The sequence below is a fragment of the Antechinus flavipes genome, chromosome 4 (assembly GCF_016432865.1).
Source record: "Antechinus flavipes isolate AdamAnt ecotype Samford, QLD, Australia chromosome 4, AdamAnt_v2, whole genome shotgun sequence".
NCBI lineage: Eukaryota > Metazoa > Chordata > Mammalia > Dasyuromorphia > Dasyuridae > Antechinus > Antechinus flavipes.
The window spans coordinates 146,420,447-146,446,251 of record NC_067401.1 but is presented as its reverse complement, the minus strand read 5'-3'; the positions used below and the strand labels follow the sequence as shown (position 1 = coordinate 146,446,251).

The window sequence follows — 25,805 nt, the reverse complement described above, 5'->3', positions numbered from 1 at the left end:
TCCATCCCAATTGATAATCACTCCCTTAGCTGAGTTTTTTGCTATTACAAAAAGAACAATTATAAATATTTTTATGAGTTCTTTTGCTTTTTCTTTGATCTCTTTGCAGAGTAGAGGGGGAATGTAGCACTTAGTAGAACTATTTTTATATCAGAGGGTATTTAGAGTTTACTTTTTGGATGGGGATGGGAAGCTTGGTGTTAAAATGGATAGAATGCCAGGCTTAGAGTCTCTTCTCAAGTTTAAATCTGGCCTCAGACATTTTCTAGCTATGTGATCCTATGCAAATCATTTCACCCTGTTTGCCTCAGTTTTCTCATCTGTAAAATGAGCTAGAGAAGGAAAGAGCAAATCATTCTAGTATTTCTAAAAAGAAAACCCCAAATAGGGTCACAAAGAGTTGGACACTACTACAAACAACTGAACAAAAACAAACTTTTTAAATATAGTTCCAAATCGTTTTCCAGAATGTCTCTACCAATTCCTGGCTTCATCAACACTACCTGTTTTCACATAGCCTTTTCAGAAACTGTTATTTTCCTTTTTTCTGGTTTATGTCCATTTTTAGGACTTGGAAAGTAATTGCCTCATTTCAAAAGATATTAGAGTTTTACCATTGAATCTTTTTTAGTAACATGTTAGTGGTCAGATCCATGATTCATCTAATACTGAGTCTTTGGTATGAAATGTAACTTTTAACTACAACCTTGCCCCTTTGGGCCAATAACATTTGTTTCATGGTGCCGTTTCGAGGAGTACATAGTAATAAATAATGAGTTCATCTAGTATATGACATAGAATGCTGAAAAGTCACTGAAAATTGTATCTGTAATTTTGTAAAATCTGAGGCTGTGGTGATAGTTTTATATATCTTCCACCAATTCATAATTTACTTGGAGATAAGCAAAGAATTTATTTTAACAGATAAAAAGTACAATATTGGTTTGGATGAATACTCCTATCATTGAGTTGTTTCCCCTTTAGAAAATTCTGAGTGTGGAAAGATTGCTTTAGTTATTAGCATTAGTAGTTAGCATTATTAGTAATGCTAATTAGTAATTAGTAGATTAACAAAACTTTCATGAAAGTCCCTATTTCCTGAGCTACTTACCAAAAAGATATCTTCTTCAAACTTGTGCTTAATTAATGAAATCTGTTATTCCCAAATATTCAGTATGAAAATATACTAAATAATTCAGTGATCTCATCAGCTTTGTTTATTAACAGATTTTGGAAGTCACCTTAGAAATAATCTTCTAACACCTTCATGCCACAGATGAGACAGCAATGGCCCAGAATGGGCACACAGGATGTGCCCAAGGCCACACAGCTGAGCTTTCAAAACTTGGAACCCTTAAGATAGCTGACTCACTTATTAAGATGATGATAATATTCACTTCCTTTTCTGGTAATAACCTTAAGGTTTACAATGTACTTTCCTCAAGACACCTATAGTAGGTATCCTTATCCCTGATTTATAGAGTTGAGAAAACTCAAAGAGCTTAAGTGACTTGCCCATGGTCATTCTAAACTTCGGTTTTAGTCAATCAATAAGCATTTATTAAATGCTTGTCTTGTTCCAGGTGATGTGCTAAGTGTTGGGGTACAAAGAAAGGAAAAGAGAAAATAACACATGATCTGTACTCAAAGAGTGTAATGGGGGAGAAGATTATATAAGTAACTAGGTCCTTACAAAATATATTGAGAGTAGAAGATAGAAGACGATATGGGAGCAGTTGGAGTGACCAGCTAAGACTTCTAAGAAAAGTGGATTTGTTGTTTGTCCTTCATTTTCGAAGATGTGACAACAGATGAATTGGATTTAAATAAGTGAGGGCTGTGCAAGAGCACCTGTCTCACTTTCTCCTTCAGAGTCACTTGGGTTCAATGCCAAGATATAGAAAGTGTAGATGGCCTTAGATGTAGTAAGTAAAAAAGTCTTGGCATTTTTCCTAAAATCTTTAACAGTCCATTTGACTAAGACAATGCCCAATTGGTGATTACGGCTTAATAAGCAGAAGGGTTTTAAACTGTCTTACTAATATGGAAATATATTTAAAAATGATTGTACATGTATATCCTGTATCAATTGCTTGCTCTTTTGGAGAGAGGAGAGATTAGAGGAAAAGAGGAAAAAAAAAATTTGGAACTCAAAATCTTAAAAAAATAAAAATCTAATCTCAGACACTTAATCCTTCCTAGCTGTGTGACCCTGGGCAAGTCACTTAATCCCAATTACTTCAGCCAAAAAAAAAAGTGCTTGTTGAAAACTATTTTTACATGTAATTGAAAAAATAAAATAAATTTTATTTTAAAATAAAATTTATTTGAAATTTTTAAAAAAACTGGGTCTTGAAGCCAGGACAAGTAGAAGCAGAGGTGAAGAAGGAGAGCATGCTGGGCATAAAAACAGCCTGGACAAAGGCACAGAGATATTGTTCCTAGAATGTATGTAGGGGAATGAAAAATAAAAAGACTGGAAAGATAGGAAGCAGCCAGACTTATAATGACAGAGGCCTATATGTTTGATCCTAGAGATAATAGGGTACCACTGAAATTAGAAAGCATGTATTGGGGGTAGAGAAAAGAGGAACATGGTTAGGAATCACTTTGGCAACTGACTGGAGGGTGGGTTGGAGTGAGGATAGGCTTGAGGCAGAGTAACTAATTACAAAGCTTTTCTAAAGTTCAGAGAAGAGGTGACAAGGGCCTGAACTAGGTTTGAGCCCTGTGTAAATGGAGAGGTGGTCAGTTTTTTCCTTTATGAAGTGATGCGATTTGTCTAAACTCCCAAGCTTTAAAATGTTATGTGAAAATTGAGGCTGTCTGGTTTCTTCATTTGCAGAACAAATAAATAAACAAATTGGGTAGGACTAGGTAGTCTGTAAAGTTTTTCTAACTCATAATATCTGTGTTCTGATATTACATGATTCTGTCACGCTAATGAGTTGGGGGTTTTGGGGAGGGGGAAGGGATTTGAACCCGTCACTTATTATTCAGTGTTTTCTAAATTGTCTTATTTTGATTTTTCTTAAGGATAAAGAATCAGATGTTTCACTTTGGGAGAATGAACTATCATACCATAAGCATTTTCTGCTTTTTAATATTTTGATCAGATATCCAGTTGTGTCAATGTTATTAATGGAACTCTATTGTCTACCAGGGATGGATGAATGAGATCTACAACTATGACCCAGAGACGTACCATGCAACTTTGACACATTCAGTCTTTGTTCGACTTGAAGGGGAAACCTTGAGGCTTTCAAAGCCCAACAAAAATATATCCAGAAGGGCTAGCTACAATGAAGCCAAACCTGAAGTCACCTATATCAGCCAGAAAATCTACAATCTTTCAGACAGTAAGGTGAGCTCTAGGAATTTTTGAACTGAGAATAATAATGACATTGTGCACTGATATTAGTGTTGCTTTATGATATTGTCCCTGTGATATATCTAAAAAAATTTTTTTAGTGTTGTTATAATTTAATTTACTTTTGACACTTTCAAAAATATTACTCTTTAGGGAGAACAAAAGAAAATGTGTGTGTGTGTGTGTGTGTGTGTGTGTGTGTGTGTGTGTGATGGAGAAAGAGAAAATCTCAGCCATTATGAATGTGATAGATATGTTCTATGATTATTTATATTTATTTTACTATATGTCTTAGAAGCATTTCCTTTTCATTTTTGTAAAATGTGTGCATCTTTTTTTCTGTGAGCATCATTCCCCAAAGACTGGGTTCTGCATTTAATCATGGGAACTGCTCTTATTGAGCTATAGTTTTCTGAGATGACAAAAATTTATCTAAAACTTGTCTTGGGAGTTGTCCTCTTTAAATTAGTAATTTTCTGTTTAGAGTTCTAAAATGGTGATGGCACATTTTTGTTTGTTTTTAATGCATAATTTGGCATAGATGTCACACACAGTGATGATGGTAAAATCCAAGTTATGATATGGGAAACTTAGTGGCTTTTCCCAGTGATTTTTGGTAAGAAAACAATCTGAAAACTATCAAAAAACAAACAAACAAACAAAAAAAAATGACCCCTTGCTATTTGTGTTGTTTGAAGACTAATATTAAGCCTTTTCAGTTTACACATATCCAGGCTTTGCAATGGAATGTGGAATGTGCTTGGTCTTTTGTCTGAGATCAAGTATACCTTAAGGAGATATGTTATTAATTGTTCCCTCTTTTTTACTTATTTTTCTAAAGATATTAATGCATTGTGCAGACTTTACCTTGCTATATAAATCACCATTTCCTTCTTTTCTTTAGATTTATCTTGTTCCTAAGAGTTTGGCTCGAAAACGCATTTGGAATAAAAAATACCCTATTTGTATTGAACTTGCTAAACAAGATGACTTTATGTCCAAGGCTCAGCTTGATAAAGATGTTTCAGAAGAAAAGACATCATGTGAGAAAGACTCAGGTAGTGAAGATCATAAGAAGTCAGCCCATCCTTCAGATGGAACAAAATCCACTGGCCAGAAGGATCAGATTCTCTATCTCTTTGGGAGGACCGGCCGAGAAAAAGAAGAATGGTTTAGGAGATTTCTCTTGGCATCCAAGTTGAAGTCTGAAATCAAGAAACCATTTAGTGTCTCTGCTAACCCACCAGGTACTAATAAAATAAACCCACCTGTGCTTTGTTGTTGTTGGGTTTTTTTTTTTTGGGGGGGGGGGTGAGGGAGGAGGATTGGTGGTTTTTTGGCTGCTAATTGTATTTTGTTTGTGTAACAATTTAAGAAAAAAGGACAATTCTTAATGAGTTGAGAAATTACTTCATGATTGATCTCATTTCAGTTTAACACCTAAGATGTATACCTGTTCATCACATGGTCTATTTCATACTTTATCCTCAGCAGGGCCCTCACATTTATTAAATCTCCTACTCCCTACAGTGATTGTTCCAGACTTTTTCTTCTCTCTTAAAGCCCCCAGCCTCACTTGCAGCATATGTCCTTGCCTCCCACATCACTGAAAAGATTGAAGTGTTCCAACTTCCCTCCTCCATTCCTCAGAATGTCTCAAATATTATCCATTCTCCTTTTCCCTTTTTACCAAGAAACAAATATCCCTATTCTTGCTGAGATAGGAGATAGTCTGTATAAAATGCTTTAAAAACTTTAAAGCACTGTATCAGGATTGTCACCACAACTCCTTTTTCATCTTTATAATCTAAGATTTAAAAAAAGTTGTCTGTATCTAATACTTCAATTTCTTTATTTCCCATTTTCTTATCAGAATTTTGTAATGGGGGTTTAAATGATAAAGCAATCCTAGTTCCCCAGCCTTTCCTCACTCTCCCAACAATAATTCTCCTTTCCACTTCAGAGTTTGTAAGATGTCTAGTCCTAAATCATATACACAGGCCTCAGTGAACTGGTATTGGAATCCTTGTTTTCAGTTTTACCCCTTGAAGCTGACACAACAAACCTCAGGGAGTTTCATAACAATAATGTTTCATTATTTTCTAAACTTTTCTTATAATGAACTCTAGGTTGAGACATTAAGATTCCTGGACTTTTCTTGGTTCTTAAGGGAAGAAATCTGCTCTGTTCTCTCTCCCTAATTACCATCTCCTCTTAGAACCATTGCCCCTGTAATTAGATGCCCTGATCTAGCATTTGTCCACTCTTTCTCTTGTCATATGCAGATACACACACACACACACACACACATACACACACACACACGTAAATTTATTATGTTTTACTTAGGAAAGAGGATGAATTCAGAAATAATATACCAGAAGAAAGCATATGAATATTTTAAAAGTTTACTTGTACCAGCTTATGTGGTACCTAACATCTAAGTTATTCTATACATTATTATAGTCAAATAATATGTGATCATAACTATAATTATATGATATAGTTGTAAGTTACAACATTTAGAACGTGGATATGTAATATTGTTATACATTTCATCTTTAATAACTTTTATAATATAATTATGTACATCATTATTATTCCATAGTATTCTTTAAGGACCATCTTGATTTCTTCTAGGTCAACTGCCTTCTTCATGAGTCCTATATAAGAATGATGTCTTCTGGCTAAAACAACAACACATTGGCCCACCCAGACTTGATTTCATTCCTTTTTAACAGTCCCAGGCTTCCTCTCAGGCAGTACAGAAGCCTCTTGCTTGAATTTTGGGTTTTTTGGTCCATATAACTTTATAATGACTTAGTCCACAAGATAGCTTCCTACTTCTCCCTCTCCCATCAAGAGAAAACAAAGAAATGTTGCTGGTAGTGTATTCTTTTGAATAATCTCCCAAAACTCAGAATAATTAAACTTAAACTCATAGTGTATAAAATCTTTCTTTATAATATTTTGTTCCTTCTTAAGTGTTACTTATTAATTTCTATTTTAGTTAAGCGTGTTTATATTTTCTCTAGTTTTCTACTATAATAGATCATAATCTTTAGGTTAGGAGCCTCTTTGTATCTCTCCCAGCATTTGGCACAGTACTCTGCATATTTTGTTGTTTGTTTAGTTGTTTCAGTTGTGTCCAACTTTGTATGACCTGTTTTGGGGGTTTCTTGGCAAAGATACTGAAGAGGGGCGGTATTTCTTTCTCCAGCTCATTTTACAGATGAAACTGAAGCAAACAGGGTGCCATGACTTGCCCAGGCTCACATAGTTGTGCATAGATGAAGAAGCAAAATGTTGCTTTGCACTATTGAACTTAATTTTAGTTTTTCTGTTCTAAAATTTATTTAAACACTGATAGAACTAATTGAACTTGTATTGATATGCTAGTGTTTTACTTGAACTTTAAAAATATTTTGAAATTGTTGTAACTCTTCAGATCAATGGGAAAACTGAGGTAGAGTCCTGAAACTAGAAACCTTGCTTGAGTATTGTTCTTCCTTATCCTTTTTTAGCTGAAGCTGACAGGACCAGGAATCAGAACAGCCTGAATGTAAATCCAGCCTCAGACATTTTTTACTAGCTGTGTGATCTGGGCAAGTGACTTAACCATATTTGTTTCAGTTGCCTCATCTGTAAAAAGTGCTTAGCACACAGTGCTGACACATAGTTGATGCTATGTTAATGATTATTCCCTTTCCCTTTTTTATTTATTAGGTTTAGTTTAACAAATATTTTTGTCTATTGTATGGCTGAGATAGGTGAGTTATGTCTCACCACACACACACAACTGTGTCTTGAGGAGCTTATTTGGAGAGATAAAATATGCACCTGAAATAATTTACAATATAGCAGTCAGTTTAAGTTACAAAATGGATGGTACAGACTATAAGGGAGAGAAGGGAAAGATCAGTGTCAGAATTGTTGAGAAGATTGTTGAATAAGAATTTGTAGAAGAAGAGAGAACAGGAGAAGACCTCCCAGGTAAAGGAAATGATGGATGAACATGAGGGTTTTGAAACAGACCTTCATGTATGAACATGAGTGGGAAAGGTAGAATTAGGAGTAGTAGTTGGGAGGGAATACCTAGAGAATGCAATTGATAACACCCTTAAAGTAACTTACATGTACCTCAAAAACCGTGTTTGAAGTGCTATTTAGTAGCAAAAGTTTTCAGAGACAGAGACAAAGACAGAAAGAGACAGAAAAATGCATGCTGTTTTCCCTGACAAAAGAGAAGATGAAAGGACTTGAAAAATGTCTCTGTCCTTAATTAGCAAGTAAAGAGTTATTGTTGAGGATGGAAGAAATCCTTCATAAGAAAAATGAAAATATCTCAAAGGAAAATGAAAATAAGCCTTGAGAGATAATAGGAGAATATTATAAAGAAGAGAACAGGGAAAGGATGGAAAAATGTTGAACTCCTAAGCTCTATAATAATATATAATGTACATATAATAGTAATACTAGATACCATATGGTATAATACTCTGTAGCTTATGACTCTGGATGGCCTTTCTGAGAAAGAAGCATTATTCCATACTGCCCAGAATGAGGGGAAACTTCCCTGGCACCAATGGGTATAAGAAGATTCCTTTAGATAGCCCCAGGAAGAAGAGATACAGCCAATTGAAGTTATTGACTCCCTAGCCCAAGGACACTAATCAAACTGTCCAGCTACCTACTTCTTGTGATGTATTAGATTTGAATGATACTTCTAGGGGAAAACTAGAAAGACTCCATTGTGACTATAAAGTCTTCGGTAGAAACTGAAGGATGTGGGGACACAGATAATAATTAGGTTTTTTATATGGTAGTTATGGGTAGGAATTAGATATGTGATTTCATTGATATAGGAAATTCTCACACTTATGCATTGTTGGTAGAGTTGTGAATTGATCCAACCATTCTGGAGAGCCATTTATTTGGAACTATGCCAAAAGGGCTATAAAACTGTGCATTCACTTTGATCCAGCAGTGCCACTACTTACTGTGTGATAAAAGAGATCATAAAAGAAGGAAAAGGATCCATGTGTGCAAAAATGTAGCAGCAGTTTTTGTGGTAGCAAGGAATTGGAAATTGAGTCGATGCCCATCAATTGGTGAATGGCTGAATAAGTTAGGGTATATGAATGTAAAGAAATAATATTGTTCCATTAAAAAATAATGAACAGACTGATTTCACAAAAACTTGGAAAGACTTACATAAACTGATAGGGAATGAAGTGAGCAGAACCAAGAGAACATTGTACACAGTAACAACAAGTTTATGTGATGATCAGCTATGATAAACTTAGCTCTTCTCAGTAATACAGTGATCTAAAAAAATTCCAGTAGACTTGGGATGGAAAATGCCATCCACATCCAGAGAGAGAACTGTGAAGACTAAATGTGAACCGAAGCATAATATTTTCACCTTTCTTTGTGTGTTTGCTTGCTTGCTTTCCTTTCTCGTGATTTTTTTCTCTCCTGGTCTGATTTTTCTTGCACAACATGACAAATATGGAAATATGTTTAAAAGGATTGTACGTGTATAACATATCAGATTGCTTGCTATCTTAAGAAAAAAAGAAGGAAAAGAGAGAGAAAAAATTGGAACATAAAGTCTTACAAAAATCAGTATTGAGAGCTATCTTTACATGTATTTGGAAAAATAAAATACTATTAAGGAAAAATTTTTTTTAAAATATAGAGAATTTCTAGATGAAGAAAGAAAAGGAAATGGAAGGGGGTAAAAGCTTTTACATAGTACCTCCTTTGTTTGTTACTATGCCAAGTGCCTTTACAAATATTACCTCATTTGACCAATAAGTCTGAGAGGTGTGAGTGCTGTTTTTATTCCTCTTTTACAGCTGAGGAAACCAAGGCATGTAAGTGATTTATCACACAGCTAGTAAGTATCTGAGATTAGATTTGCACTTAGGTCTTCCTGGCTCAAGTTCCAGTATTCTATCAGAAAGAAATGCTATCCTCAAAAGCAAACTTATGCTTTCTTTGCAACTTCTAGTCTTAAGAATTGCCAGCGGACTGAGATGAAAAATGATTTGCTCAGTCTTACACAGCCAGGGTGAGCCAGATTTTGGGGCTTCCTTTCAAGTCAGTGCTTAGTTCACATAGCAGGGCTACATGATGAGGACCTCAAAAGTAAACAGAGATTATGGGAAGTGAGCCGTGGTATCAAAGAATAAGGTTCATTGTTCTGGATCACAGCCTAAGATAACATGATGTTTGCTGGGTTTTTAGTTAGTGATAGTTTGCATCATGAAACCCAGAGGAAGAATATGTTTGTCTATAGGATTCATCAATATGGCTTGAGAGTGAAAGTGGAAGAGAAAGGAAAGAAATCCCATGTGAACTTTAGTGTGGCTACTTTAGAGGAAATTAGTTCAACACACCAAAAAAAATCAATTCAGCAAATGTTTATGAAGCACCTATTTATGTATTAGGCACTGATGTAAGTGCTGAAAATATAAAGATAGATACCATACCAACATTACTTTCAAGGAACTCAGATCCTAATTAATGGTTAGGACAAGTACACAAATAACTATGATCATAGGATCATAGGCTTTTACAGCTAAAAGAAGACTCAGAGAAAGAGATAAATATAAAAGTCCAGACAAAGTACCACGGGGAATAAGAGAAAGGAAAGGGTTTTAAAGGTTTATAATTCTGATAGGGAATAACTAGTAATGCACAAGAAGGAGTAATTGGAAAAAGAATTTGAATGATATTTTATAGCCTCAGATTTTATCTGTAGAGTGAACCTGAGATTTTAATGCAAAACAGGTAGGTAATCTAAGCTCAGGGGCCAAAGAGACTTGGAAAGAAATTCTTGCTTAGACCACAGCAATGCAAAGATAGACTTTTTTCAAAAGTAGAATGGGCAGTGGAGTAATATAAACCTGAATTCAAAGAAATCTGGGAAGATTTGAATAAACAGAGTATTGTGAACAGAATTAAAACATATTAAACAGTAACCACAATAACATATAGGAAAACCTCTTTGAAAGACTTAGTAAGGGACAGATAGGGGGTGAAATGGATAGAGAATGGCCTTGAAATTAGGAGGATCTAAATTCAAATTCAGCCTCAGATACATGCACTTAATAGCTATGTGATCATGGGCAAGTCACTTAATTCCAAGTGCCTCAAAAAAAAAAAAAAAAAAAAAGTTTTAAGGACCTTGATCAATGCAATGATCACTACTGCAAAAGAGCAAAAATAAAGCATTCTTCCTGCTCTTGGTAGGGAGGTAGAGTAGAGGTTCAGAATAAAACATATATTTTTAGATACACCCCATGTTTGAATTTATATTGCTTGACTGTGCTTAGAAGAGAAGGCTTTTATTTGAGAGAAGGTTTTCTGGAGGAATGGGTGAGTAATTACTGTGATTTAAAAAAAACAAGGAATGCCAATGAAAGTTTTAAAATGCAGAGAAGACAGCAGAAAGAAATTCAGAAGGCAAGGGATATATATTGATATATGCCATAAAAACAAGCCACATGTAATAGAGATTCATAGTTATATAATCCTCTTTTTTTGTTATTTATATATTGAATTATTCATGTTTTTCAAATTTATAATTAAAAAAAAAAAAAAAAGACCTGTATGGAAATGCATAAATTTGAAAAGGGAGCTTGGAGGACGAAGTAAAGAAAGAGACTGCAGACTACCTCACCAGATGGAATAAATGAATGATGAGCTCCTAAGTTCACTAAAGTAATTATACTAGGATCGTTTGTCAATCTGGAATCTAACATATTGATGCAAAGTTATCATTTACTGATAATTTCAAGTCATCCTCTCTCACTCAGTAGAATTAGAATTGTTTCTTTCTTGCTTTTAGTCTCGTCCAGTCCTCAAAATGACCAGCAGTCTGTTTAGGCTGTAGTGTAGAGTCAATCTGAGACTCACACTACCCCACAACCAGTCCTGAAAATGGCACAGACATGGTATTAAGAAACCCAGATCAAAAGATTGAGAGTACTTTCAGAGTATTTTAAAGATATGGACCCCAAGTTTCTCAGGCCCATGTCACCACTAAGAAGCATAATCAGAAGGAGCTGAAGAAGGTGTCATCAATGCCCAAGTAGAGACTCACAAGACCCTCAATGCCATTGTTTCTACATCCTCAGGTTTGACTCCAAGGCTGCCAGAATCACTTAACGGAAGGATATATCTATTGATTCCCAAGGTTTCTCATTCCTGAGGAGGTCAAAGAGTCTGTCATCAGGGCCATCAACCTCAGTAATTCCAAGCTTACAAAGCTTACAAGGTTGCTAAGCCCACTGGCCTCAAGATTACCAAGTCCACTGACCCTGACCCAACCAAACTCACAACTCTCAGTGCTACAGTAGCTCCTTTGAGCCAGGGCAATGAGTCCTTCAAGGCAATAGATTGAACAAGCCTCTGTGTAATCATTACAACAGCATAAACCTTTCAAGTGAAGCAAAATGAAATTAACACAAAGCATGAAAATCAACACACATTGTGCCAGTTTCAGGATTCCTGTCCTTCTTGACATAGTTTCCCTATGTTTTAGGACAAGATAAAATAGCATTGACAAGAAGAGAGATGACATCTACATCTAGCAGCCGTTATTACATATCTACTTGGTCACTATTGCCATTATAGTAACAAAATGTCTAGCATCCTCCAAAGCCTATAAGGTCCAGCCACCTCTGGTTAATGAAATAGAAGATATGTTGGAGATGAGATACTTTACATACACTTTTAATTGGTGAAGAAAGGGAAAATCCCCATAAGCTTTCATTGATGTCTGGAGGGTCCCACCAACTGTTTCCCTTGAGTTATAATTTGGGAGATAGGAATTGGACTTTTTTGATTATCAAATACCTCTTCATTCTGAGAGCTCAGCCCTGAGGGGAAAAAAGCAAATTTATCAATTTTGAGGTGGGAGGTTAAGTATGATGCTTGAGAGAATTCTTGTACCCAACAATTTCCATTCCTGTGACTGAAAAACAAATAATAAAGTAGACACAAGAAAATATGTTCTAGCTGCCAAATCTCAATTCCTGACAATAATTTTTTGGGAAGAACATCAAGAGAAATTTCACCACAAAATTTAATTGTGTGACATAGCTTAATCTTATTTCCATTAAAATTTACACCAGAATCCATCAAATTTTAGTGAAATTGAGCACCATTAAAAAAAAAAAATACTTTGAATCTTAAAGAGAAACTTTCTCTTTATATTTTTTCCCCATTTTTTCTCTCCTCTCTGCCTCAAAGAGGCCAGACCAAGAGGAAAAAGAAATGATCATATACATAAGGTGGAGGGGGTAGAACTTTGGTACAGAATATAATAAGGTGAATGGGACTAAAGGAGTAGACTCCAAATCCCTTCCAGACAGAATTTTTTTGATTATGATTCCAAACTGGAGGGGGAGGTAAAAGGGACTTTCTGGGCAGCAAGATTTCTGTCATACTGGTGAGAAGAGGGCCAAGAGTTGGGAACAGAGAAGTGAAGTATGGCCAGAATCTGTTTGAAACAATATGGGCCTGTGAGTTCTTTCAAGATCATGATAGTACCATTTGGAGTGCACTGCTGCTCTTATCTGTCGTCCTTCGTAGTTGCCACATGACCAATTTGTCTTTTCTTCCTGTCATATAGCTCCTTGCTGAATCTTTAGAGCTTTTCTTTAGTTGTATGTTGTAGCTGCTCTGTATACCTCTCCATTGCCTCTGGGTGAGTTTAGTTCCTTAGTGTCAGTGGTGTTTTATAAGTCTTGTTGCCACTCAGCAGCATGTTAATATTGAAAAGATAAGACTTTGCTTTCACAGGCAGCTTAGAGATAGAAAAAGACCTTTGTAATTTCCTGAAAATACTCCAACCCATCCTCCTTTTTCAACTCTTAGCAAATAAATTGTTTTGTTAAAGAATCACTGGCAGCAAGTATAATGGATTCTTATATTCTTTTTATCTTTCAGTTAATTGTGAAGTGTTAAAGATGTGGTCTTTTATTGATTATCATTTGTGAAAGCCTCCATTTTTAAAAATTTTGTATAGATGGAAGATTGGACTTATAAGTGAGGGGAATACTGATGTTCTCTTGGTTGTCATTAACAAGTCCAAGATTTTCCCTCACACCTTTGGTATCTTTCCTTCTTTCAGATACCTTCTAAATGGTGTTCCAAAAGTCTCAAAGGAGTCTTAAGCTGTAAGTCCTATTAAATCTTAAAACTGTTCTAAGACATTTGGAATACTCTATATCAGTCCCTCAATGCCCTTATATTCAGGTTGCCTCCATCACAGATCTCTTTTACTTGGTCCATTTAGCAGCTTTTTCTTGGATTTGCTCTCATCAGTGCCATTCTTCATCCTTTTACAAGCACCTCAGAGGTTGTGATGGTAGTCTCTATGGTAGTTCCACTATATTTGGAGGAGAATTTAAGTTAATTAGAATGTTATATATAGGTCTTTTCTATTTTTTGTTTGTATATTTCCTTCTGTTTTCATTCATGAGATGCCCTTGAGAAGACTGCTTAGTTGGATGTATTGCTGTGCTTTTTTTGTTTTGTTTTGCAAAGAAGAAAAGATTTTATTTTAAGGTGGTAAGAAAAGTGAAAGATGAATAGGCCAGTTGAGCTTAATTTCTGAGTCCTTTCTAGAATTCCTCATTTTTATTTTTATTCTGTATAAAATCTATACCTGCTTCCTCACAATTCTTCTCCAGGATAGACAAATCTTCCTGGATGTGAAGTAGTTTGTGTTTGTGCCTTCATCTACATACCATTGTAGAAATACCCTTTTGGCATATATAAGGTCATACTTGTGATCTAGACAGGTTTATGCTTTGGCCATTGTGTTAATTAGCATGCATATTACCTTTAGCCAGATCTTCACTGGAAAAAACAGTTGGGACAGGCAACTGGAACTAACCTTGAAGCTAATGAGTTCCATGAACTGAATGGTTTTCTTAGTCTTGTGGTAATGATAGAAGTTAGTACATCATGCAACAGATTATGTACTTGAAATGATGTAGTAAGTTAGAGGTCTTAAAGCAGGCACTAGAGATCTTTGCTACAAAGAGCTGTTGATGATAGGCCCTCTTAGCTGGAACAATAGAAAAAGAATAAATAATAAGTAGGAAGTGGATTGGGGATAAGGTATTAGATTGATCTAGAACTCTGGAAAGTCCATATTGAGAGTACCATCAAAGTACAGTGATTGTGGATGATCTTGTCAATGAACTATTTAAGGTTGGTGTATGTGGGGAGTTCAGTACCCAGGTTCTGGCAGCAGTATCATAGATTGCTTCATTATCCACCATGAAGGCCTAACAAGTGCCCTATGCCCAATTGCAGTATGAATGGTTAAGATAAAATTGTAGGCCTCTTTTACAACTGTGGATACCTATAGGGCTCGGGTAGATGGCTTGGACTTCTCGCCATAGTCAAGAGAAAACCTCTGCATTATCTACAGGGAGGTACAACCTGAGCAGGTGCTGCTTCCAAAGCTATGAATTGTCAAGAATCCCTGAAACTCTGCATTGGCCCAACAGTGGGCCAATGTGCTCCAATACAAGATCAATTATCTCCTTTCCAACATAGTTGCCCAGGCGTAGTTATTAGTAGCATCCTTCTTGCCAGAGATCAGCTGCTCAGGAGTAGCTTTTTATAGATGCTGATTTAAATGTCATCTATCTTAGCCAGCTCCAGGTCTATAAAGACTACTTTGTGTGCATGCTTGCCAGATCCTGTCTTATTAAAGAAGGTTTTGAAGAAGTTACCCCTACCCCAAGATTCTGTCACTTGACATGGTACTGCTGGCTTGGGTCTTATACTCTAAGCAATATAATTCCCAGCAGGCATTGCTCATCTGCATTCTTGCCTGACTGACATAGATAGTAATACACTCAGGAACTGGGGTTGTTCCACTGTGTAAAGATGGGAAGGGAGATGTTGACTTCAGATGGATTATGGGTCTCTGCCAACATAGTAAATCCCCTGTGTCTTCTTTCAACTGATTTTACTCTCTACTATTTCACTCTTGTTTTGAGATGATACTGTCCATAATTGTCAATTATCCTTTTCCACAAAATTTTACAAACCAATTTATATTCCTACCCAGTGTTGCTCGTGGCAGCCCTCTCTCTTTCTCTCTATCTCTCTGTCTCTCTTTAGCAAATAATTTACATTGATTAAATTTCTGAATGTAGTTATTTCATTGCCTTTCTATTCTTTTTCTCATTATTTTTCTTCTTTGTTTTTACAAAGTGTTCTTAGTCCTGATGAGGCAATGGTCTGACTGACAATAAACAGCTAACTAGGAATAACTCCCACTTCAGTAACAAGGTTTTTCCTGTCTGTTCAAATAAAATATTTCATTCTTTGTGGGGTTATTTGGTACTCACCATGTCCAGCACCTGCTAATTTTTCTTTTTAAAAGAAAATTCATGATGCAGAGTCCTGTAGCTTCTGTATAATGTATAATCTTTTTATTTTCCTGTATATTTTACCACCCCAGCTTCATCTTTTTTTTTGAAGTGTTTAAGTGTCAGAATGAATGTGGATTTGATTTAGAGTATGTTATAGAGTCCCTTGTTCAATTTCTCTATCAATTCAGCCAAGTTGTTGAGTCAGCCAAGTGGCAAAATGGATAAAAAGCCTGACATAGAGTCAAGAAGACCTGAGTTCAAATCCAGACTTAGATAATTAACCATGTGATTAACCTCTGACTGCCTCATTTTCCTCATCTGTAAAATAGGAATAATAATGGCACCCCTATCTCAGGATTATCGTGAGCATAAAATGAGATATTTGCAAACCTTAAAATGTTAAGTAAATATTTTCATTATTTGTTAGTTACAATAGCTAATGTCTGTTATTATTTTCTTGATGGTCTTTTTTCAAATATTTAACATCAGTTTTGAGAAAATTGGTGACCAAGTATCTCTTTTCGTTGCTAATTATGTGATAAAGTTCCTTCCATTACTTCTCTAATCCTTGCATTTAACTGCAACTTCCTTCTGTTTTTGTTTTAGTAAGAATGTCAAGATTGAGTTCCACAAAATTTTTTCAATGCCTCATCGTGAAGTGGAGGTAACCATAGGTCATCAGAAGTAATGTCACCTGAGCACAAGCCCTGGCAGTTTCTACCATGCTAGAAAAGCTTTCAGAACGAGGGAATGAATAATAAAACAAAAATTACAGCATGCCATATTCTAGGCTAAGCCCTGGGGGTACAAATACAAGCAAGCAAGGCAATCGCTGCCTTGCAAGAGCTTACATTCTAATGGGAAAATACAAAATATATAGGGGAACTAGTAACAGAGGAGAGGAAGAAACTTTTATGAAGATTACTCTGGCTAAGTGTGGAAAGGCAGATTAGTTGTAGGCTGACCACCTGGTGATGAAATTTTTTAGCCATGGCAACTCATCAAATATGTTTTTAAAATCATCCTTAGGCTCTTTGTGCTTTTGCACTGACTGATAGCAGCAGTACAATTAGAAAGAGGACAGAGGACACAAAGAATCACGTGGTTTTTAAGCTGTCAACAAGTATGAATATTGTTGGGAGAGATTAATGTCAATCTTGATATTCTTTCAGTAAATATTAAATCTAGCCTACTTTTTTAAAGTCGCCTTACATAATTAACTGTTTCATAAACAATCCTCTCTGTTCCTTGTAAAATCACATGTTCATGTGTGTTTATTTTTAAATTATTACTCCATTTCTCCCTTATTCAGCTGCCCAATTGATCGTCCTGAAATGCTGTTCTGACAATGTCATCACTTCTTATTCAACAAAATCTAATTGCTCCTTAATGCCTCCATGCAAATATAAAATTCTCTGTTTGGTTCTTAAAGCCCTTCATATTCACTTTCTACCTTTCCACTTCTCTCCTATCTTTTTCCCAATGTCACTTCATGGTCCTATGATAATCCATCTCCCAACTTAGGGCACTTTCACTCACTGTCCCTCCATACCTGAGAGATGGTTGTCTTTCTTTTCAGCTTCCTTCAAATCTCACTGAAGATCTGTTGTCCAAAATTTGTCCCATCCTCCTTAATTTTTAATGCCCTCCCTTTCAGATTCCTCTGTCTTTGTTTCTCCTGTCTATATTAAGTTAGTACATACTGGTTTGCATATTATCTCTACTGTGAATCACTTGAGAACTTGAACTGTCTTTTCCCTTGCTTTGTATCTGTAGCACATAGTATATTACTTAGCTCAGAGTGGGCACTTAGTAAGAGCTTGTTGACTTATTAATAAATATTCTGAATAATGCTTTTTTTTTTTTTTAAGTACTAGAGCCAAAACTTTCTCTAGTTTTGTAATTCCAATGTTAAGTGCTTTTGTCACCTGGTTCCCTTCCTTTCCACTTCAGGAAAAGATTCCACGAGCATGAAAAGTGCTCGATGTCAGAGAATCAGCACTCACTTAGTTGGCCATCTCCTGGTATGTAAATGCTGATTCAGGCTACATCAAAAATCTCCTTTAGGATTTCAGAAATCTTATTTTATTTTGCCCAGAATTACATGAGAATAATAATATACTTTTGGATTTTTATTAACCTCGACACAAAATGCTTATTTTCTATTGACTCATATATTTTCATTTAGTATTAAAATGAATATCATCCTAAAATTTCTTTAAAACTCAACAGTAAAATGAGATGAATGAGATATAAGCAACAAAAATTGTAATTATAGCTTTTTGTTCTTAAAAATTATCCAGTGCAAAATTCTGTAAGCTCTAAATGAATCTTAATATTAACAGATGTTTTACTTTGCTACTAGTGAAGCTATTAGCAGTATGATAGATCTTAGGTATGATATGAGCCTTCCCAAAATAATTTCCTTTCTTTATTGAATTCACTATGAACTCCATATTTGCAGATGTTAGATTCTTTATTACTTTACATTTGCCTCTGGTGTGTACTACTTCTGTGGTGTATTAGGCTTTACTTCTTACATTTCTTTACTATGTATGTTATTTTAAAACTGCTTCTACATACCAATCCATATTCTAGAATGTTTCCTGTTGACAATGTCAATCAATTAAGTCAGTTGGCAAGCATTTATTAAGAGCCTACTATGTGCTAGCCATCATGTTGAGATTCTAAGACAGAAATACAACACAATACACATTTATTAAGTGTCTGTTATATACCAAGCATTGTGATAAACTGTAGATTCAAATAGGGAAAAAAAGATAGTCTTGCCCTCAAGGAGTTTATGATACATTGGGGAAGAATATATAATGTTTGTTTGTTAGGGTTTTTTTAAATGAATATAGAAAATGTATGTGTGTGCCCATGCACCTATAGGATTTTCAATTCAAAATGTGCAATGTGTTGCTCAGAATAGAAGAGAATAAGCACAAATGTCTAGACCTTTGAGTCCTCTTTTTAGAGTTCATTATTAAGTTCATGGAACTTGATCAAGTGACAGAGTATGGAGACAAATGAGAAGGAAGTTCAGGATAGAGCTTTAGATATACCTACAATGGGCATGATATAAATGATGGATTTAGTAAGTAAACCAAAGAACTGTCAAACAGGTTGAAGGAGAACAAAGATTTTGAAAACACAGAGGAGAGAAAAGGGGACAGTGGTCAACAGTGCCGAATATCACATGGAGGTCAAGAAACTGAAGCTGTCTTTTCCAAACAAGTTTCCTATTTAAACTAGTATATTCTATTACAAAAGGCTTATATAACCTCACAAATAATTTTAATCGTACACCAAAAATTTCTTTATGAATAAACTCTATTTATTGTGACAGCCTCAATTTTTATTTATTTTATTTATTTTTTGCTTTTCAGGATTCTTGCCTACACACAGCCGGCACAATAGCCAGTCTAGCAACTTAACCCACAGTCGCAGCAGCAGCAAAGGCAGCGTGGAAGAGTTTATGTCTCAAACTAAGCAGAAGGATTTAGCAGGCAGTGTGCGACAGAAGATGCTTCTACACTATGAGGTATATATGGCTAGGTGTGTCCCAAGAGAACCACCAAGTCCCCAGAGGAGCCCAGTACAGAGTGCAGAAAGCAGTCCTACAGCTGTCAAAAAGGTACTGTCCATGCTTCTTCCTTTTGCTCTTTTTAATTAAGGAACAGGGAGGGAGAGATGTTTAAGTGGGATAAGTAAAGATGAATATGAATGTGAGCATAAGATACCTTGGGGGCAATTATAGTCTCCAGTATACTTAGCTACATCCAGGGCTACCCAAAACTTTTCAGGGCCAAAACAAATCAAAGTTGTCATTCACATGGTTCTAGAACCCTATTTTATCCTCAAGTTCTACATGCTTTAATTGCAATTTTAAAGTTGTATGGCATTAATATTTCTGTTCCTAGAAAAACAATTTTTTAAAATTTATTTAGAATTGATAGAGTTAAAGGTCATTTAAGTGGCAGGCATCCAGCAATAACCTTTGTTCATGCTCTTCATTTAGACTGTTGGTTTTTTAAACTTTTTAATATGCCACCTATTTTACTCAGACAAAAGTGGCCCCAGTGGACCCCTGACTCACTTGATTTGACTGACCATGGTAAAATCAGCAAGAATTTTTTAAGGATGGATCCACAAATTATCATTCAGTTTTACGAGGAAAAAAAGTCTCGCGCCAGCACCCAAGATCCAAAACAGAAACTATTTGATCATAGAAAAAAGCATCAAACATAGTGAATATATACTTTGAATTAAGAGAATCCCAAAAGTCCAAACACATTAGAAAACTGTGACAAGTACAAATCAAGCCTCAAAGAAAATAATTGATTTGATCACAAGGACTCCAAGAGTGGCCAGAAAAAACAAACGAAGAATCTAAAAATGAGTCACAATTTAAGAGTTCTAGAAGAGAAAAAATTGTGAAGAGAACAGCCTAGAACAGAAGGCTCCTTACCCAAGTAGTAGACTCCCTGAAAAAGAATGGAATAAACAGAATTTCCAGAGATGACAAAAAATGTCAAAACAAATTCAAAGGAATGAAACTACGACTACCCACAAATCCTGTGTACCCTATTTAAAGATATCACAAATGAAAACTGTTTACAGAGGGCAGTGTGCAAATAGAATCTGCTAATCACCTCCTAGATAAAACTGAAAACAATGAAATGTGTCATGGGGAAAATCCAGAGCTCCCAAATAAAAGAAGAGATTCTATGAACAACCCAGAAAAAAATAGTTCAGTGTCAAGAAGCCACAGTTAAGAATACCTAAGATTTAGCAGATATCTTTATAGGGGGAAAAAAAATCTCAATATATTCCAAAAAATCAAAAATACTTATAATCAAGGAAGAGAAATCAAATGTATAAACTATTTGGGAGTAGAGCTAGCCAGACACACATAGGAATTATATGAATACAGCTACAAAGTACTGTTTGTAAAAATAAACACGAGATTTAAATAATTGGCGAGAGATTAATTGCTCATTGTTGGGGAATTGTCAGTGTAATAAAAATGACAATATTTCCTAATGTAGTTTACACATTTAGTGCCATACCTATTATAAAGCTATTTAAAAGAACTGGACAAAATAGTAAAATTTTTGAGGAATAAAAAGATCTAGAAGAAAAAGATAAATAATTTTAAAAGTACAAATAAAAGGGAAAATCATACTTTCAAACCTCTAACTATATTGAAAAGCAGTAGTTATGAAAACTAGTACTGGTTTCAAAAAAATTGTTAAATAGGTCAGTGGAACAATATAAACAAGGGAGTCTCAAATCGAATGGGAAAAAAATTACATCTTCATTTTCATATTCTCAAATTTGGAGATTAAGAATCCCTATTTCTACTACCATCTTATGCCTCACAGTCAGCTCAAAAATAGATCCATGACCAGAATATTCAATTTCATACATAAAAATCTTTTAAAGAACCAAATCTAATATCCTTCCCAGCTATGACTAGGAAATGAATTCTTAAAATAATAATAACATTTGTATGGTGCTTTAAGATTTTTAAAGTACTTTACATGTATTGTTTCATTCAGTCCTTACAAACTTGAAAGATAGGTGCTGCTATTATACTCATTTTACAGATGAGAAAACTGAGACACAGAGAAGTTGACTTGCCCAGGATCATATAGCTAAGTATGTGATGTAGGATTTGAACTCGGGTCTTCCTGACTAAGTAAGTCCTGCTTCTATTCATTGTGCCATGAAGGACAAATTTAATTATATGACATGAAAAACTTTTGCATGAGCAAAATTAATGCCCCTGGAATAAGGAGAATCTGTCAATTAAGAAAAATCTTTGTACCAAATATCACTAATAAAAGTCTCATATTTAAAGATCTTTCTTTCTCTTTCTCTCTCTCCCTCCCTCTTCCCCCATGGTCCTTTTCCTTTTCTCTCTCCTCCTTTCTTTCTTTCTATCTCCCTTCTTTCCACAATCCTCTCAAGAATCTCCTGCTTTCTTTCCCCATATATATATATGCATATATGTATCTATATTTGTATATGTACACATCTAGCACACATATAAAACCAAAAGCTATTCCTCAAATGGACAAAGGATATAAGTAAACAATTCTCACAATAATTGGACTACTAACAACTACATGAATGAATTATTCAAGTTATTAATAATAAAATGAAAATTAAGGCAGCATTTTAAATTAAAATTAAAACAGGTCATACTGAGTATCAAAGTTACAAAAGATTGGAACAATCAATATTAGAAAGGTTGGGAAAAGTTAGACACCCTAACATAAGCAAAAAAGTCTGAGCAGTCTGGAAAGCAGCTTGAAATTATGCCAAGAAAATGACTAAAATGCCTATGTCCTTTGACCTAAAGATTCTTCTCATAACCATATATCTCATAAAGTGATTGACCAAAAAAATAGGGAGAAAAAAAAAGATTCCTATACAACAATACTTTTATAGCAGCTCTTTATTTAGAACTAAAAAAAAATAAGCTAGAAACAAAGTAGGTACTTGTTGATTAGGGAATTGATAAACAAATTGTGATCCATTAACATAAAAGGCTGTGTTATAAGAGATACTGAAAAGTATGGGGAGATTTATATGAATGATGTAAAAAAAAGTAATAAGAACCAGGGGAAAAAATATATGTATGTTATATTTAAAATTTTTCTGTATGATATATCTGTGCATGATTGTTGTGTGTACAATTATAAATGAATATGTACAAAATACACATATGTACATACCAGCAATGTAAAGAAGGGGAAAAAAACAAACCAATAACTGAATGCTATGAGATTTTAAGGACCAAGCTTAGCTTGAAAGAATTATGAAAAAATACCTCCTTCCATTTTGCAAATGGTAATGGTTACAAAATAGAAGAGTTAATCAATGGAATATACATGATCCAGAAGCAAACCGAATTGTAACATAGTGTTTGATAAATCCAAGAACACCAACTACTAGGATAAATGCTATTTAAAAAATAAAAATTGGAAAAACTAGAAAGCAGTCTGGTTAAAATGAGGCTTAGACCAGCATTTCACATCACATAGCACAATAATCTCCAAATAAGTACATGATCTTGATAGAAAAGATCATATTCTTTAAAAAGATGTAGGTAGCAAGGAGAATTTACAACTATAAGGAGAAGAGGAATCTTTGACCAAAATACTGAGATGATCTCAGTAAATGAACAGGAAATTTGATACATAAAATTGAAAAGTTCTTGCATATAAGAAATATAGCTAGAGTGAATAAGTTAACTGAGAAATAATCTTTGCAACAATTTTATCTGATAAATATCTGATATATAAGCTATTTAAGGAATTAATAAAAATATTTAAGACCAATTCATAGAGGTATGAATTGGTTCAAACCATTCTAGGAAAGTCTGCAACTACATATCTTGAAAGGAACTCAATATTACATATCCTTTGATCCAGATCCCAATTACTAGACATATATTTCCAAAGAGATTAAATAGGAGAGAGACTCATAAAATATTTAGAACAACACTTTTTTTATTATAGGGAAGAACTGGAAATAAAATGAACATCCATTGAAGAGTAGTTGAATGAAGTATGGTATACAAACATAATGGAATATTATGTACCATGAGAAATGATGAAAAAGATAGATTTTTAAAAACCTGGCATGACTTGCTTGGATCACATGAACTAAATTAGAACTATTTATACAATGACAACAATACTGTAAAGGAAACAGTTTTGAATGACTTAATTCATCAAATACAGTGCCTAACCACAATTCTGTGAGACTGATGATGAAGCATGCCTCCCACTTCTTGTCAGAGGGATGATGGATGGAGCACAAAGGCAGAATAAAACTTAGATTTGTCTGGCCAAGCTCTAACCAGCTTGGTTACTTCCTTGCTTTGGGCCTCAGCTGCCTTCTATAAATTGAAAAGAATTAGATTAGATGATCTCAGATGTCCCTTCCAGCTCTAATATTTTGTTTCTGATTTACAAATTACTTCAGCTTTCATACTTTAGTTCAAGAAAATGGTTTGATTCTTTCAGCCTGTTACATCAGATAGCATAGCATGGCTCATTGGACACAATAATGAATTTAAAGAGGAGCTAAGTTCACACAGTACTGTCATGTAATTTCTTTTTACCTGTTTCCTTCTCTGTAAAATGAAAGGGTTGTATTATGTAATTCTAAAGTCCCTTTCAGTCTGAATCTGTAATCCTGTGAATTCTTTGTATTTAGAGGCCTTGTGCTTATGTGACTGTTACACTCTGTGCCATGAATACTTTAGGGAGCTTCTTTTCTTCAAGGATTAATAATTGGAGACAATATTAATGCAGACACAGACCTTTGTTGTTGTATTATGGGCACTAATAGAAATAATCAGCCACTGTCCTCAAAGAGAATTCTCCTGGAGTGATACATTAGGTATCCATAAATAGAAGAGGTGATCATGAGTGATGGCTGTAAGAGGGAAATTGAGACAGGACTCCATTAATCCTTGGGAAAGAAAAGAACATTTTGAATTGGAGAAATCAGAGCAGGCTTCACAGAGAAGGTGATGCTTTATCTGAGTTTTAAAAAAAAAAAAAGACATGTATCTGGAAAGGATAAGATGAAAAAGAAGTGCTAGTGACTTATAGTTGATAAAGGGACTCTGGAAAAATAAGCAAAGACTGAACAGATGTCTAAGTACAGGGTCTGGTTTGTGCATGAATAGGGGAAAGTACATTGCATTAGAGGAAAGAGGAATTTGGGAAGTATCTATACTTTGGCAAAACTAATTTGCGGGAGAATAACAATCCTAATATGAGAGTTAAGGAGATTCTTGAAGGTGAGATTTGAGAACCTGCTTGAATTAATGAAAAGATCACTGAGGAAAAAAAGAAAAAGGGTGTGGTACAAGGATATCCTGAGTCTATGCCAGCAGATGTGATCTCAATTGATGCTTAAAACAATGCTGTAAAATAGCAGCTATTATGATACCTATTTTGCGGTTGAAGAAACTGAAGTAGAGAGGCAAATCCTCTATGCCTCCTAGCTTCCTCTAAGAACACATAAGTGTCCCTTTTCATCTTGTTGGTTAAGAAAGCCTGTTATAGAGATGATAAAAGCACATGGGGAAGGAAAGAGAGAGAGGAAAGAAGGCCAAATGCCTGTTGCTGCTTATAGCTTTATCAAGTGCTTGGTATACATGTGTAATCATTTTAAACATATTTCCATATTAGTCATCCTGTGAAAGAAAAATCAAAAGGGAAAAATACCATGAGAAAGAAAAAAACAAAAAAAAGGTGAAAATAGTACATTTCAATCTGGATATGGATGACATTTTCTTTTTTTTTTTTTTTTAAATAAAATTTTATTTTTCCAAATACATGTAAAGATAGTTTTCAAAATATATTTTTGTAAAACTTTATATTCTAAATTTTTCTCCTTATATTTAAATATGTACTATCCTTTTAAACATAATTCCTTATTTGTCATGTTGTACAAGAAAAATCAGATCAAAAGGGGGAAAAAAACACAAGGGAAAAAAAAAAAAACAAAGGTGAAAATACTATGCTTTGATCCACATTTAGCATTCCATCTCCATAGTTCTCTCTCTGAATATGGCTGGCATTTTCTGTCCAAAGACTATTGAAATTATTTTGGATCATTATTTCTAAGAAAAGCTAAGTCTGTCATAGATGATCATCACACAAAATTGCTGTTTCTATATACAATGTTTTTCTGGTTGTGCTCACTTCATTCAGCATGATTTTATATTAATTTTTCCTGAAATCAGCCTGCTCATCATTTTTTTTAATAGAACAATATTATTCCATTACATTCAAATACCACAACTCAATCAACCATTCTCCAACTGATGAACATTTACTTAATTTCCATCCTATGGTATTGTGTTTTTTAATGTCAGTTACTTCTCTACCTTCCTTCAAAACTTAGCTCAAGCATCATCTTTTTTAAGATACTTTTCCTATGTCCCCCAGAAGTCAGCATCTTCTCCTCTACAGTAATCTTGTTTG

General features: G+C 34.7%; 1 protein-coding gene and 1 pseudogene across 8 annotated transcripts in view; one reads left to right on the top strand and one right to left on the bottom strand.

The window, feature by feature from the left end:
• The window catches only part of TEX2 (testis expressed 2), a 149,015-nt gene that overhangs the window by 89,014 nt on the left and 34,196 nt on the right, over window positions 1-25,805 (top strand). For all 8 annotated transcript variants that reach the window (XM_051994975.1, XM_051994976.1, XM_051994972.1 and 5 more), the window contains 3 exons: window positions 3,164-3,364; window positions 4,275-4,617; window positions 19,176-19,423. In XM_051994975.1, the coding sequence (XP_051850935.1) occupies window positions 3,164-3,364; window positions 4,275-4,617; window positions 19,176-19,423 (792 nt within the window). The remainder of the gene's footprint in view (window positions 1-3,163; window positions 3,365-4,274; window positions 4,618-19,175; window positions 19,424-25,805) is intronic.
• On the bottom strand, window positions 14,315-18,374 carry LOC127559211 (tubulin alpha-3 chain-like; annotated as a pseudogene).